This window comes from Crotalus tigris, unplaced genomic scaffold (assembly GCF_016545835.1).
Source record: "Crotalus tigris isolate CLP2741 ecotype Arizona unplaced genomic scaffold, ASM1654583v1 scf7180000024513.1755786, whole genome shotgun sequence".
NCBI classification, from domain to species: domain Eukaryota; kingdom Metazoa; phylum Chordata; class Lepidosauria; order Squamata; family Viperidae; genus Crotalus; species Crotalus tigris.
The window spans coordinates 1,620,386-1,631,806 of record NW_024100685.1 but is presented as its reverse complement, the minus strand read 5'-3'; the positions used below and the strand labels follow the sequence as shown (position 1 = coordinate 1,631,806).

Genomic DNA, 11,421 nt, shown 5'->3' with positions numbered 1-11,421 from the left:
AGCCCTGTGGAAAACAGGCGCTTCCTGGCTGCCATGGGGCTCCCTGCAGGGTGATTATGGGGGAGAAAAGCTCTCTCTCGCACCCCACTTCCACTGAATGATCCACAGGAACCTAGGAGGAGAGTTAGCACTGTAGGAAGCCTGCACACAGCCCCCGTCCACAGAAACTCCCCCCTCCGCCTGTCTGGCTTAGCCAAGGCAGAAACTCCGCAGTGCAGGATTTGGAAGGAAAGTCTTACCGGGAGGAGAGGCATGGGACCTCCCCACTCCCAGCCCTCCAAGTCCCAGGATTCAACCTCCCTGGCTTCCCGCAGCCCAGAGGATTCCCCAGGAGCCCCAATGCCAGAAGGGCACAGCAGTTCCTGCCCCCCTAACAGCAGCTCAGCCGAAGGGAGACCCCGTCAGAGGCCTTATAAGGAACAGCGCCGGAGGGAAACAGAAACGCCTCTGGCTTGGAAAATGTAATTGACTTCAGCCACGCACTCCCAATCCTTACATCGGGTTTTCCAAAGTTCACAGCTGCCACAACGGCTGGACTCCAGCTCCCAACATCCCCAGCCCGGAGGAAGTCTCTGCGGATGGGATAGGCTGGCGCAAAGTATGGCATCCTTCTGGCCGCAGAGCTGCTGCTCTTGGTTGAGGCTCCCCAGCTTCTCTTTCAGAGCCCATAGAAAGGGGCTCAGGCTTCTCTGGCACGCAGGGCAAAGATTCCTGTCACCTCCTCAAGGATGGGCCCACCGGGGTCCCAAACGCCTGGATTACAGGGCTTAAGAATACCTCAGGCAGAGTGCCCCCCCCAAGGGACAGGCTGCAGTCCAGGAAGCTTCTCCCCCCCCCCCAGCAACACCTCCTGCTTGCCCGTCGTCCAGCCGGGGGTAGCGTAAGCGTGTCCAGGGGCAGCCTTACGTTCTAAAGGCCGGACAGACGCAGGTTCTCCGCTAAAGGCTCCTGGAGACAGCAGCCCGAGCTCCCTGCCCCTTCTCCAGAGGAGCGGAATGAAGGGGCCGCCAGAGGAACAAGGGCTCTGTGCCAGTCCAGCCAGGTCCCATCCATCTCCCTGCCATGGGGAGCAGCGACCCAGCATGCTGGTGACTCAACAGAGTGAGCCTTTGGGGCTGTGGGTGCGTGCGTGTGCTGAGTCCTGCTTTGATTCCCCTATTCTGTGACTTCTGGGGTGATGGTCAGCAAGAGCACCTCGTAGCCACGGTGGACCTGCAAAGTCAAGCGGCTCTGGGTCCGCACGGCTTCGTAGATGTCTTCTGCCCGTCGGGATGCCCTCCCGTTGATCTCTGTTATCACATCTCCTGCTTTTAAACCCGACCTGTGAGAGAAGAGCAGAGCAGAGGGTACCTGCCGGGTAGAAGGAGGTCCAAGAACCGCCCTCCCAACCAGCCCAGCACTCACTGATGAGCTGGGGAGCCCACGATGACCTTATGGATGAGCACTCCATAGGAGACATCAGGGAAGGATGGGTTCCTCCCTTTCAGCTCTGACAGGATGCTGGGAAGGGAACGGAGGGAGAGGTTGCAGGGCACTATCCTCACTTGGGCCAGCCTTCCTGGCAGCACCAGTTCCCTCCCCTTCTCAGACAGCCAGGCCTGGCCTCACCAGCGAAGCAGGGAGGGAGGAGGGCAATCCCAGAGACACACAATGCCCAGAGCTTTGGCCAAACAAGGAGGAGGGGAAAGAGCTGAGAAGAGCCGGCTCTGCCAGCTGGAACCTGGTTGGGGCAAGAGGTCCTCCACATAGCCAAAATTGGCTCAAGTCACGCCAGAGGTCCTACCTGGGAGTCAAGGTCAGCATCATCACCCCGATGTAGCGGCGCTTGCCCTCGGAGCCCCCGAACCAGGACTCTGCAATGGGAAAGGCGGCTCTATGGGCCCGCTCCCCCCCCCCAGCGCCCCAGCCAGCCTCAAGCACTGCTTCTAGGGCAGCAGAATCGGGAAGGGGGGGCGGGGGGGCTCTGTGGCAGCATTCGGGATGCCTGTGAGGAGGGAGGGAAATGAGGCCACAATGCTGGATTCCCCCCCCTCCCTTGAGAGGCAACGGAGACCCTCGCTGTCTTGTATCAGCTCCTCACCCTTGTGCTTCTGCTCCTGCTCCAGGAAGACTCGCAGACGGTCAGAGGGAATGGCGAAAGAGATCCCGGGTGTGACCTTCATGGTGTTCACACCAATCACTTCCCCATCCTGAGAGATGAGAAAGGTCTGGTCAGTCACAAATGGGTCAGGCAGCAGGAGAGGAACCATCTTGTGCCCCCTCCCAGGAAAAAAGCCCCTGCGCAATGGCTCCTCCAGGAGTGCCAAAATTGCAGGGATGGCAGCTGGTCTTCCCAAAGGGACAGAACACAGGCCCAGACGCCCTCTCTCCCCCCCCCAAAGCTTACCAGGTTGACCAGGGGGCCCCCGGAGTTCCCAAACTGCAAAGGAGAAAAGACGGTCAGCCAAAGCAGCAGCTTCTTCAGACCCCTTCTATTTTTAAAAAAATAATTAACGGCCGCCCATCTAACATTTACTTTTTGTGAAACTTATACGTGACTCCACGCAGACCTGCTTTATTCCAGCCCTCCCCCCTCCCGGGGAGCTTACGTCGATGGCGGCGTCCGTCTGGATGTACTCCATGTCGGAGGACGCCAGGCCCAGCTCCCGGCCTCCGCGCTGGGCAGAGCTGACGATGCCCGAGGTGATGGTGTTCTGCAGGGCGAAGGGGCTGCCCATGGCCACCACGAACTCCCCCTGCCGCACCTCGGAGGAGCGGCCCAGGCGCAGCGTCGGCAGCGGGTGCTACGCGGGGAGGAGAGCCGCCTCAGCACCGCAGTCCGGCCGCCGGCCGCCCTCCGCCCCGGGAGCCGCTTTCCCCATGGCCAGCCCGGCGGGCGGCGGCGCCCCTCTCACACCGCCCTCTCCCCGGAGCAGGCGGGGCAGCCACCTTGGGGCTGATCTTCAGCGTGGCGATGTCGGCCACCTGGTCCACCTGCCGCACCACCGCGTCGTAGAGCTCCCCGCTGGCCAGCCGCACCCGCACCCGCCGCCGGTTGGCCACCACGTGCGCGTTGGTCACCACCAGCCCGTCCGCCGACACCACGAAGCCCGACCCGTTGGAGATGGGCACCTCCCGGCCCGAGAAGGGGTGCCTGCGGGGGGGGAGCAGAAATGAGCGGCGTTCGGACCCCCCCCCGCCGAGCCCCCCCGCGGCGCCCACCTGCCCAGGATCTCGATGTAGACCAGCGCCGGCGCCGTCTGCTCCACTACGTCCGCGATGAAGTTGTAGGTGCTGCGCGGGGAGCGCGGCGGGGGGGCCGGCACGGCGGCGCTCAGGACCGGCAGCCGCGGGCGCTCCTCGCCGGCCGCCCCGCTCAGCAGCAGCCCCAGCGCCGCCCCCGCCGCCGCCCCGCCCGCCGCCGCCCACCGCAGGGAGGGGAAAGGCGAGCGCCGCTCTCCGCGAGGGCCGCCCGCGCCGCCCCCAGACCCCGTCAGAGCCGCCGCCGCCGCCCCGCGCCGCCCGGGGAACGCCCGCAGGACCGCAGGCAGCCTCGCCGCCATCGCTCGCCGGACGAAGCCGCGGGGCAGGCCGGGAGTCGTAGTGCGGGCGGCCCTCCAGCGGCGCCGGAAGAGGCAGGGCCGCGCGGCCGCGCTTCTTCCGCCTGCCCGCCAGGCGCCTGACATGGGCGCCGTGCCCGCGGCCCGCCCGTGAAGGCCGGCGAGGCGCCCCCGGGGAGGCATGGAGCCGCCTCCCGCCGCCGCCGCCGCCGCCAGCCCGGAGCGCCTCTTCGACTCCCACCGGTAAGGCCGGGGCGAGGCTCCGCGCGGGGAGTGGGGAGGGGGAGGCCTGCCGGGCGCCGGGGCTCTCCCGCCATTCTCCGCGCGCCTCTCTCCGCAGGCTGCCGAGCGACGGGCCGCTGCTGCTGGCGCTGCTGCTCTACGCGCCGGTGGGGCTGTGCCTGCTGCTGGTGCGGCTCTTCGTGGGGCTGCACGTCTTCCTGGTCAGCTGCGCGCTCCCGGACGGCGCCCCGCGCAGGTGAGCGCGCCCCCGTGGGGAGGGAGCGGGCAGGGGGCAAAGAGGGCCCCCGCGGCCCGGTGCTACTGCTTGGGCTCTCTCGGCTGCTCCGCCCGCAGGTTCCTGGTGCGCGCCCTGTGCTCCGTGCTGGGCCTCTTCGTGTGGCAGAGCCGCCCGCGCCGCGCCCGTCTCCCACGGGCCCTGGTGGCCAACCACGTCACACCCTTCGACCACAACGTCCTGGCCCTGCTGGCCTCCTGCCGCGCGGTGAGTGGGCGGGGGGGGGGCGGGCCGGGGGGCTTGGGTGGGCGGGGGGGTCGTAGCCTTCAGCGCTTAGCGCCGTCTCCCCCACAGCCTGTGCTGAGTGGCGGTGCTGCGGGCTTCGTCTGTTGGTCCCGCGGGTTCCTGGAGGTGGCCGGAGCCGGGAGCCGCGTGGAGCTGCTCGAGTCACTGAAGGGCTACTGCTCACAAGGCGCCAACCCGCCGCTGCTGCTCTTCCCTGAGGAGGCGACGACCAACGGCCGGGTGGGCCTGCTGCGTTTCAGGTGCGGGCGGGGGGGGCCAGGGGCCTGGGGCTCTACCGCGTTCGCACCCCTCGCCCGGCTCACCCACCGCCCCTTGCCTTTCCAGCTCCTGGCCCTTCTCCATTGTGGACACGGTGCAGCCCTTGGCTCTACGAGTCTGGAGGCCCTTTGTGGCTGCGGTGAGTCTGGGGCCGGAAGGCGGCCTGGGGCTGCCTTGCTGTGCCTCTCTGACAGCTCCCGTTTTCCCTTCCAGAGCGTGGCTGGCGCTTCCTGGGTCACTGAGCTGCTCTGGACTTTCTTCGTTCCTGTCACCGTTTATCAAGTAAGGTACTACAGCTCTCTGATTTTTGTGGGATGTGGGCTACAGGATCCCTTTGGATCCAGACTCGGAAATCCCTCAACCTGAAGAACTGCAAGGAAATGGAGGCCTGTCGCTGAAATCCTGAGGGCTTTTCACTCTCCCCTCAAGGTGGCTGCCATCTGTGTGCAGACAAGCCGAGGAGACCCGGGAAGAGTTTGCCCTGCGAGTTCAAGAGGTAGGAATGGCAGCGGGGTGGGGGGGTGCTCAGAAGATCCGGAAATCTCAGCTTGGCTCTCTGCTCTTTGCAGCTTCTAGCTTTGGAGCTGGGCGTGGTGTCTACGTGCCTCACAGCCGCTGACAAAGCAGAGCACCTGAAGCGTCTCCACCACCACCTTCCAGCTTCCCATCCTCCCCCAGGTGAGTCTCTGCATCTCTGGGTGAGCAACTCTGTGTGTTGGAACAGGAGCTGGATGTTCTCCATCTTGTTGGAAGAAGCAGCTGGACAGGATCTGCCAAGGAGGGTACTAGGTTCAGCACAGCTGCTGCAGGAAACAGCCTCCCTCCTTTCTTCCCTTGCAGCTCCAAGGCAGCCCTCTGTGGGCCGGCCTCAGGTCTCCCGCAGCGGTGCCTCCATGGAGGACATGCACTTGATAGGCATGGCCCGGCGCGTCCAAGAAGTTCTACCCCAGGTGCCCATGGCAGCCATCCGCAAGGACCTAGGTGAGGAGAGGGAAGCAGCAGCAGGAAGGCCAGGTGTGGTGCTGTGCCCTTCAGCCGAGGAGGTTCCTGGGACCTAAGGGGAAGGGAATGGTTGCACCTTGGGAACCTGGGAAGGGTAGGTAGCCTTTTGCAGCACAGGGGGCCTTGGCAGCTTTCCTGGCCCTCTGCCAAGCCCTGAGCAGGGCTTCCTAGGGTGAACGTGAATCTATTATGGGGCAACGATTGTAGGAGGAACACACAGCAAGTACATTTCCAAGGTGCCTTTGGCAGAGATAAAGCTTTCCCCGCGTTAAAAGGCATCATTTTTCTTTCTCCCCTTTTTCACTTTGGGTGTTTCAGACGTGTTGAGAAGCACTTTTCCTGTGCATAGTTTTGATTTGACTGAGTTTCTTAAGTGTGTGCACCTCATCCTGCAATAGCGTATATGAGAAAGCACACACAGAGCATCGGTAAGCAGTGGGGTACCACAAAGCTCCCTCTTAGGCCCAGTAAACTCTTCAATATCTTCATTAATGACTTAGATGAGGGAGTAGAAGGGGGGCTCATCAGACTTGCAGATGACACCAAACTGGCAGGAACAGCCAAGACCCCAGAAGACAAACTCGGGATCCAAAAAGATCTTGACAAACTTGAACAATGGGCCCTATCCAATAAAATGAGTTTTCATGTGGAAAAAAGCAAAGTTTTACATTTAGGCAGAAAAAAATCAAAGGTGCAAGTACAGATTGGGCGAGACCTGGCTCAAAAACAGCAACTGAGAGGGACCTTGGAGTCCTCGTGGACGATCACTTGACCATGAGCCAGCAGTGCAGCAGCAGCCAAAAAAGCTAATACGATCCTGGGTTGTATAAACAGAGGCATAGAATCAAGATCACACAAAGTATTAGTACCGCTTTATAAAACCCTGGAATACTGCAGCCAATTTTGATCACTACAAAAAAGATGTTGAGACCTTGGAAAAAGTTCAGAGAAAAGCAACTAAAATGATCAAAGGCCTGTAGACTAAAACATATGAAGAACAGCTGCGGGACTTGGACTTGGCTAGTCTAAAGAAAAGAAGAAACAGGGGAGACATGATAGCAGTATTCCAGTATTTGAGGGGCTGCCACAAAGAAGAGGCCATCAAACTATTCTCCAAAGCATCAGAGGGCAGGACAAGAAACAATGGAGGGAAACTGACCAAAGAGAGAAGAAGAAGCTTCCTAACAGTGAGGACAATCAACCAGTGGAACAGCTTTGCCTTCAGAAATCGTGGGCGCTCTATCATTGGATATTTTTAAGAAGAGACTAGACAGTCACTTGTCTGAAATGGTATAGGTTCTCCTGCTCGAGCCGGGGGTTGGACTAGAAGACCTCCAAGGTCCCTTCTAGATTCTATTCTATTCTAGTGTTAACTGTGATGCTTGTGGGAAGGAAGCCTCATCTACAAGGGACTGTGCGGTTATGAGAAAGTTGGTGCTTGTCTTCATTAAACAGAGCTGCTTGTTTCTTCCTTCTTCAGCTCAGACTAACTGTGTGGACACCACGATTGCCAACCTCCTGGAGGGGCGGGCTCCCTTCGTACCAGAGGCAGAGACCGAAGGTTTTGTGGCTGCAGCTCCCTCTTTCTATGGCGCTCAGGATCCTTCCACCTCCCGAACGGCCCCGGTACTTGCACTCAGGCCCAGAAGGTTGCGGGTGTTTGTCTGCAGGAAGCGTATTTGGGCAGGTTCCTAAAGGCGCCTCTGTTTCCTTCAGGCACCGGGAAAGGTCTTTGCCAGATCTTCAGAAGCCAGACAGCTCTCTCTCCAGGAACGGAAGCAAGCGCTCTGGGATTATGCCAGGAGGTGGTGAACCCCCTTTTTCTGCGGGCAGAGGGCTGCATGTGGAACGGGAAGCCCCCCTGGGGGGCTGGCAGAAAGTGGCCCCTTGTGCTAAAGGTGTCTCTTTCTTTGCAGGAGATACACAGAGAAATATGGAATAGCCCACGCAGAGGGGAGCTGCTGACCGCGTGTCTTAGCTTGAACTTGTGGCTCGGTGGAACATGGATCTTTGTGGGGATCGTTGCTGTCCTGGGGTAACCGAGGTGGCAGTTCTTGACAAGTGTTGTGTGTGCCATCCGTGGGCTGCCTCTGCCGGTGGGGAGGCTACAGCTCCAGCCAAATGCAGGCTCGCAGCCTTCTTGCGTTCTCTATCGCCACACCTGGGCCTGGCATTGTCGGGCCCAAGAGCCTGCCCAGTGGGGAGGGGGGTGTCTTTATCAAAATAAACATGACTTTGAATGCTCGTCTACTTGGTCAGGTGCTGCTTCTTTTGGCATGAGAGAGAGAGAGAAACCTGGAAAGGTCACCTCTCTGGAGGCTTCTGACCACTTGGCCAAGTTGCCCACAGCTTGGTTTTCTGGACTGCTTGCACTGCTCTGTCAGAGGGAAGGTTCTAGTGCAACTGGCTGACCCTGCATCCATGGTAGGAAGGTAGGTGGGGGACTGACAATATTAAGCCTCTTACGTGCTCCCACCGTGTTTTTCCGGGCTTTTTCACTGAAGGGGCTCTCAAGAAGTATTCTGTAGTCTGAGCATCCTCCAGGCATCTAGACCAACCCTCCGAACGTTTAGGAACCATGAAATTGGCTCGGACATTCTGAGATGCTTCTGGAAAACGCTTGTTGCCAGACGCAAAGAAGAGATTTTTGCATTAACAGTTGTTGCATTTTGTTACCCGTGTTCTGATGGTTACAGTTTCCATGGAGTGAGCATCCACCATATTGTTCAATGGTTTTGTCTGGGCTGCATGGTTTACTGGAGTTCACCCTGGTTGGCCAGTTTATGGCTCAGCGTTGTGTGAACCCAGGCAAAGCTGGAATAGTTGTACTTGCTTCGCATACCAGCTGGCCATGTCTAGGCCCAGAGCCCTCTATGGTCAGAGGACTCTCTGCCTTGCTTGCCAGCAGCCGCATGGGCTGGGGCTACCTGGAGTGGTGGTTAAATCTGATTGCTTAACTGTTGGTTACCTAAGCTGTTCTTAACCCAGATTTTGAGGGTGGTGGGGCACCTTGAGCAAGCTAGGTACAGTACCAACTAGGTTGGCTGGTTTGCAGTTCAACATCCGGTGCAGACCCAAGCAGCCTTCTGGGTCCAGCGTCCCCAAGCAGAGCCATTTCTGGAAGGACCCTTTGCAGCTTCCTCCTTAAGCCGTGCTCCTTTCCCAGGGCTCGGGTGAGGCTGGTGATAAATGCAAAAATAAGAGGAGACTGGAGAAATTTTTGGATTTAAAAATTAAGGAAGCTCTTGATCCGTTGTGCAGGGAATCCTGAGGAACACTTGGCATCCTCTCTGTGTGGTTTTGCAGAAAGGGAAGATTCCCTCCCATCGGAACAGGAGAGATAAAGAGGGAGAATCTCCCTCGCACGTGTGCTGTTTCCAGCAGCTCTGGGGAGTTCTGAGGCTTTGAGACAGAAGGAGTAAATCATTGCTTCCTACTGGTGTTCTCTCCCCCCCCCACCTCCGATTTTGCTTGCCTTTTGTGTCATTTCTGCCGTACAATGAATAAACATCAAGCTATGGTTTTGTTAGCTGAACTGAGTAGCGTATATGCTTCTTCTGAGCTGGATACAAGGACTGAGTAAGGGTGTGCCGGATGCAAACTAAACTGGAAGTTATCAACAATAATTCGACACTCTCCAATAACGTGGATTCCAGCTTGGATCTTTCTTGTACCCTGCTTGGGGTTCATGACTCTGTAATTCCCACTACTACACCCCTACCCCAGGGCATCCCAGTGCTTTTCTAGCAACAAAAATAAAATAAAATTGCAAACGTCCATAAAAGAGAGGTTGCTTCCTGGACACAGAGCATTGTGGCCTGTGACTTAAGGAATATATTTCTTCTACCCATCGCTCCTTAGGAAATAGAATACCTCCCAAAAATGAAATCAAGATTTATTAAGCAAAGTAAAAGCATTTTTAAACATTAAAATGCAAATATTTTGCAACTAAAAGGGAAGTACAGACCTGTTCAGATAATGGGAGAACAGCAGAAGGAACATTTTCTGTCTTCTAACCAGCAAGATGTTTCATTCTTGGTTTGTGCGAAGGAGATCCTGTGTGAGAAAAACGGCTCTCGTGCAGATGCCAGTAGCTCAATTCTTGAGTCCAAACTGAAACAAGAACCTCCCTGAATTCTCCTGAGGGAGGAGGGAGTCCTCTTTGAAAGCCTCTCCCCTGAGTGCTCCGTAGAGGGTCTTTTATGCTTTAAGGACAAATAGAGACTATTTAACTTTCGTATCTCTGCTCTCACGTTCCCCCCCCCCCCCAATGTTTAAAGGAAATTTGGCTCACCAATTCTCTCTTGGATATTTTCCGTTCTTAGTTTTGACAGTTTAAAGAACTTCAGCGTTTCCTCTGAGGGTCAAAGAGAGTCCTGATGGCCATTTTCCCAGTGAGTAATTCTGAGTCTGGCCCAGGGAAGGGAGGGCGTGCCCTTCCTGGAGCTGAAGTTTGGCACATCCACCTGGGTGGCAAGGGGAGGGGGGAACGCTCTCAGGAAAGAGGCTGCTGGGATCTTTCACCCATCCAGGAAGTCAACAGAAGACTAGGAGAAAAGCCTCACTGCCTCCTGGCCAACGAGCTCCCGTCTGAAGTGGTCTCGGCACAGAAAGGCCCTCCGCCTGGGAGGAAGTCTGGGTCTCTGGGGCAGGTATAGGGATCTCAGAAGACAGGAGGTTATGGGCAGCCCTCCAGGACATCCGAGTCCTTTCCCCAGGGACCGAATGCTTCGTCTCAGGAGCCTTTGGCAGGAAAGGAAAGCTGCTCTGGTGGAAGAGGTGGAGACCCTGTCTGGTGAAGATGGTCCAGACACTGTCCAGCTGTTCTTCCCAAAATGTATTGCCGAGAACCAGTCACAGCATTCTAGCTGCGGTTTGACCAGCACAAGACAGGAGCAGATGCTGATCTTGATCTTGGCACCTGACTTGGGTTATGCAGCAAAGGGCTGGCCTTTTTGCTCCCATGTTGCAGCTGCAGCAAGCTGCTCTGTTTGCACCCTCCACGTGCGTCTCCTGCTGCTGTCCAGTACGCTTCCTCCCCGCCAGCCGGTGCCTTGAATTCCTTCCACTCAAATGTAGGGTTCATCTTTGCCTCTTTTAACATTTCTCTTGCTGGCTTTGGCCCATTGCTGGCCTCCAGAATCTCGATACTCCTCTTTCCTCTTTGAGTCACCCACAGAATCGGGTAGGTGTATCTGCTCATCTCAACAAAATCGTTGAAAAATGCCTTGAGCAGCTCAAGGTCCTGCAGTTTCCCGTGGCAACTTTCCCTCCAGCTTGCTCTGGATCCATCTGGTGCAACGTTTCAACTGGCTCTACCTAGGGATAGTATTGCCCAGCCAAATCAGTCCTTCACCGAGGGAGATGACAACTGGTTGTCATCAGACCTCAGGCAAGTTGCCAAGGGAGACCTCCCCCACCACTCCAAGGGAGAGGCAAGTTCCGAGCATCAAACAGGATGTAACTTGTTCCGACACAGCTCTTCAGAATTCTATTATCCGAGGAGTTGAGTGCCTCTGGCCCAGAAAACAAGCAGGCCTGGGGAGGCTCTGGGGCTGAAAGGAGAGACAACCCTTGCACTGTGTGTGGGGGGGTCCTCTTGCAAAGTGCAGAAGAAGCAGGTGAGTGCCACAGGCTGCAGCAGTTGGAGGTGTTTGGTGCTCTAGACAGGACTATTCCTCTGCTTCCTGGCTCCTTCACCACAACATCTTGGAAAGAGCAGAGGTCCCATGTCCGACTGGAAGGCAGAACAGCCTCACCATTGTGACCTCTTGCCCTTTCTATTCGGCCTCACACCACTAAAGCTGAACTTTGGGCCTTCTTTGCTTCTGCTGGAACTGGAGGGGGGCTGTGGGTGAT

General features: G+C 57.5%; 2 protein-coding genes across 4 annotated transcripts; one reads left to right on the top strand and one right to left on the bottom strand.

Moving 5' to 3' along the window:
- Positions 1-448: 448 nt before the first annotated feature.
- On the bottom strand, positions 449-3,627 carry HTRA2 (HtrA serine peptidase 2). The gene is given in 8 exon segments (XM_039333942.1): positions 449-1,321; positions 1,405-1,500; positions 1,784-1,853; positions 2,081-2,189; positions 2,387-2,419; positions 2,589-2,783; positions 2,929-3,189; positions 3,192-3,627. Coding segments are annotated over 8 exon segments (1,281 nt in total). The 5' UTR covers positions 3,543-3,627; the 3' UTR covers positions 449-1,155.
- Positions 3,618-7,807, top strand: AUP1 (AUP1 lipid droplet regulating VLDL assembly factor). 3 transcript variants are annotated; one of them, XM_039333943.1, is made up of 12 exons: positions 3,618-3,782; positions 3,880-4,017; positions 4,116-4,263; positions 4,351-4,541; positions 4,627-4,699; positions 4,774-4,847; positions 4,990-5,056; positions 5,130-5,238; positions 5,401-5,574; positions 7,043-7,188; positions 7,279-7,367; positions 7,479-7,807. In XM_039333943.1, the coding sequence occupies exons 1-12, from the start codon at positions 3,721-3,723 to the stop codon at positions 7,525-7,527; spliced, it is 1,320 nt and encodes a 439-aa protein (XP_039189877.1). In that variant the 5' UTR covers positions 3,618-3,720; the 3' UTR covers positions 7,528-7,807. The 3 variants fall into 3 exon arrangements, with proteins under 3 accessions (XP_039189877.1, XP_039189879.1, XP_039189878.1); XM_039333944.1 differs by having other exon boundaries at positions 3,619-3,782; positions 5,401-5,541; XM_039333945.1 differs by lacking the exon at positions 4,627-4,699 and having other exon boundaries at positions 4,774-4,842.
- The last annotated feature ends 3,614 nt before the right edge of the window (positions 7,808-11,421 follow it).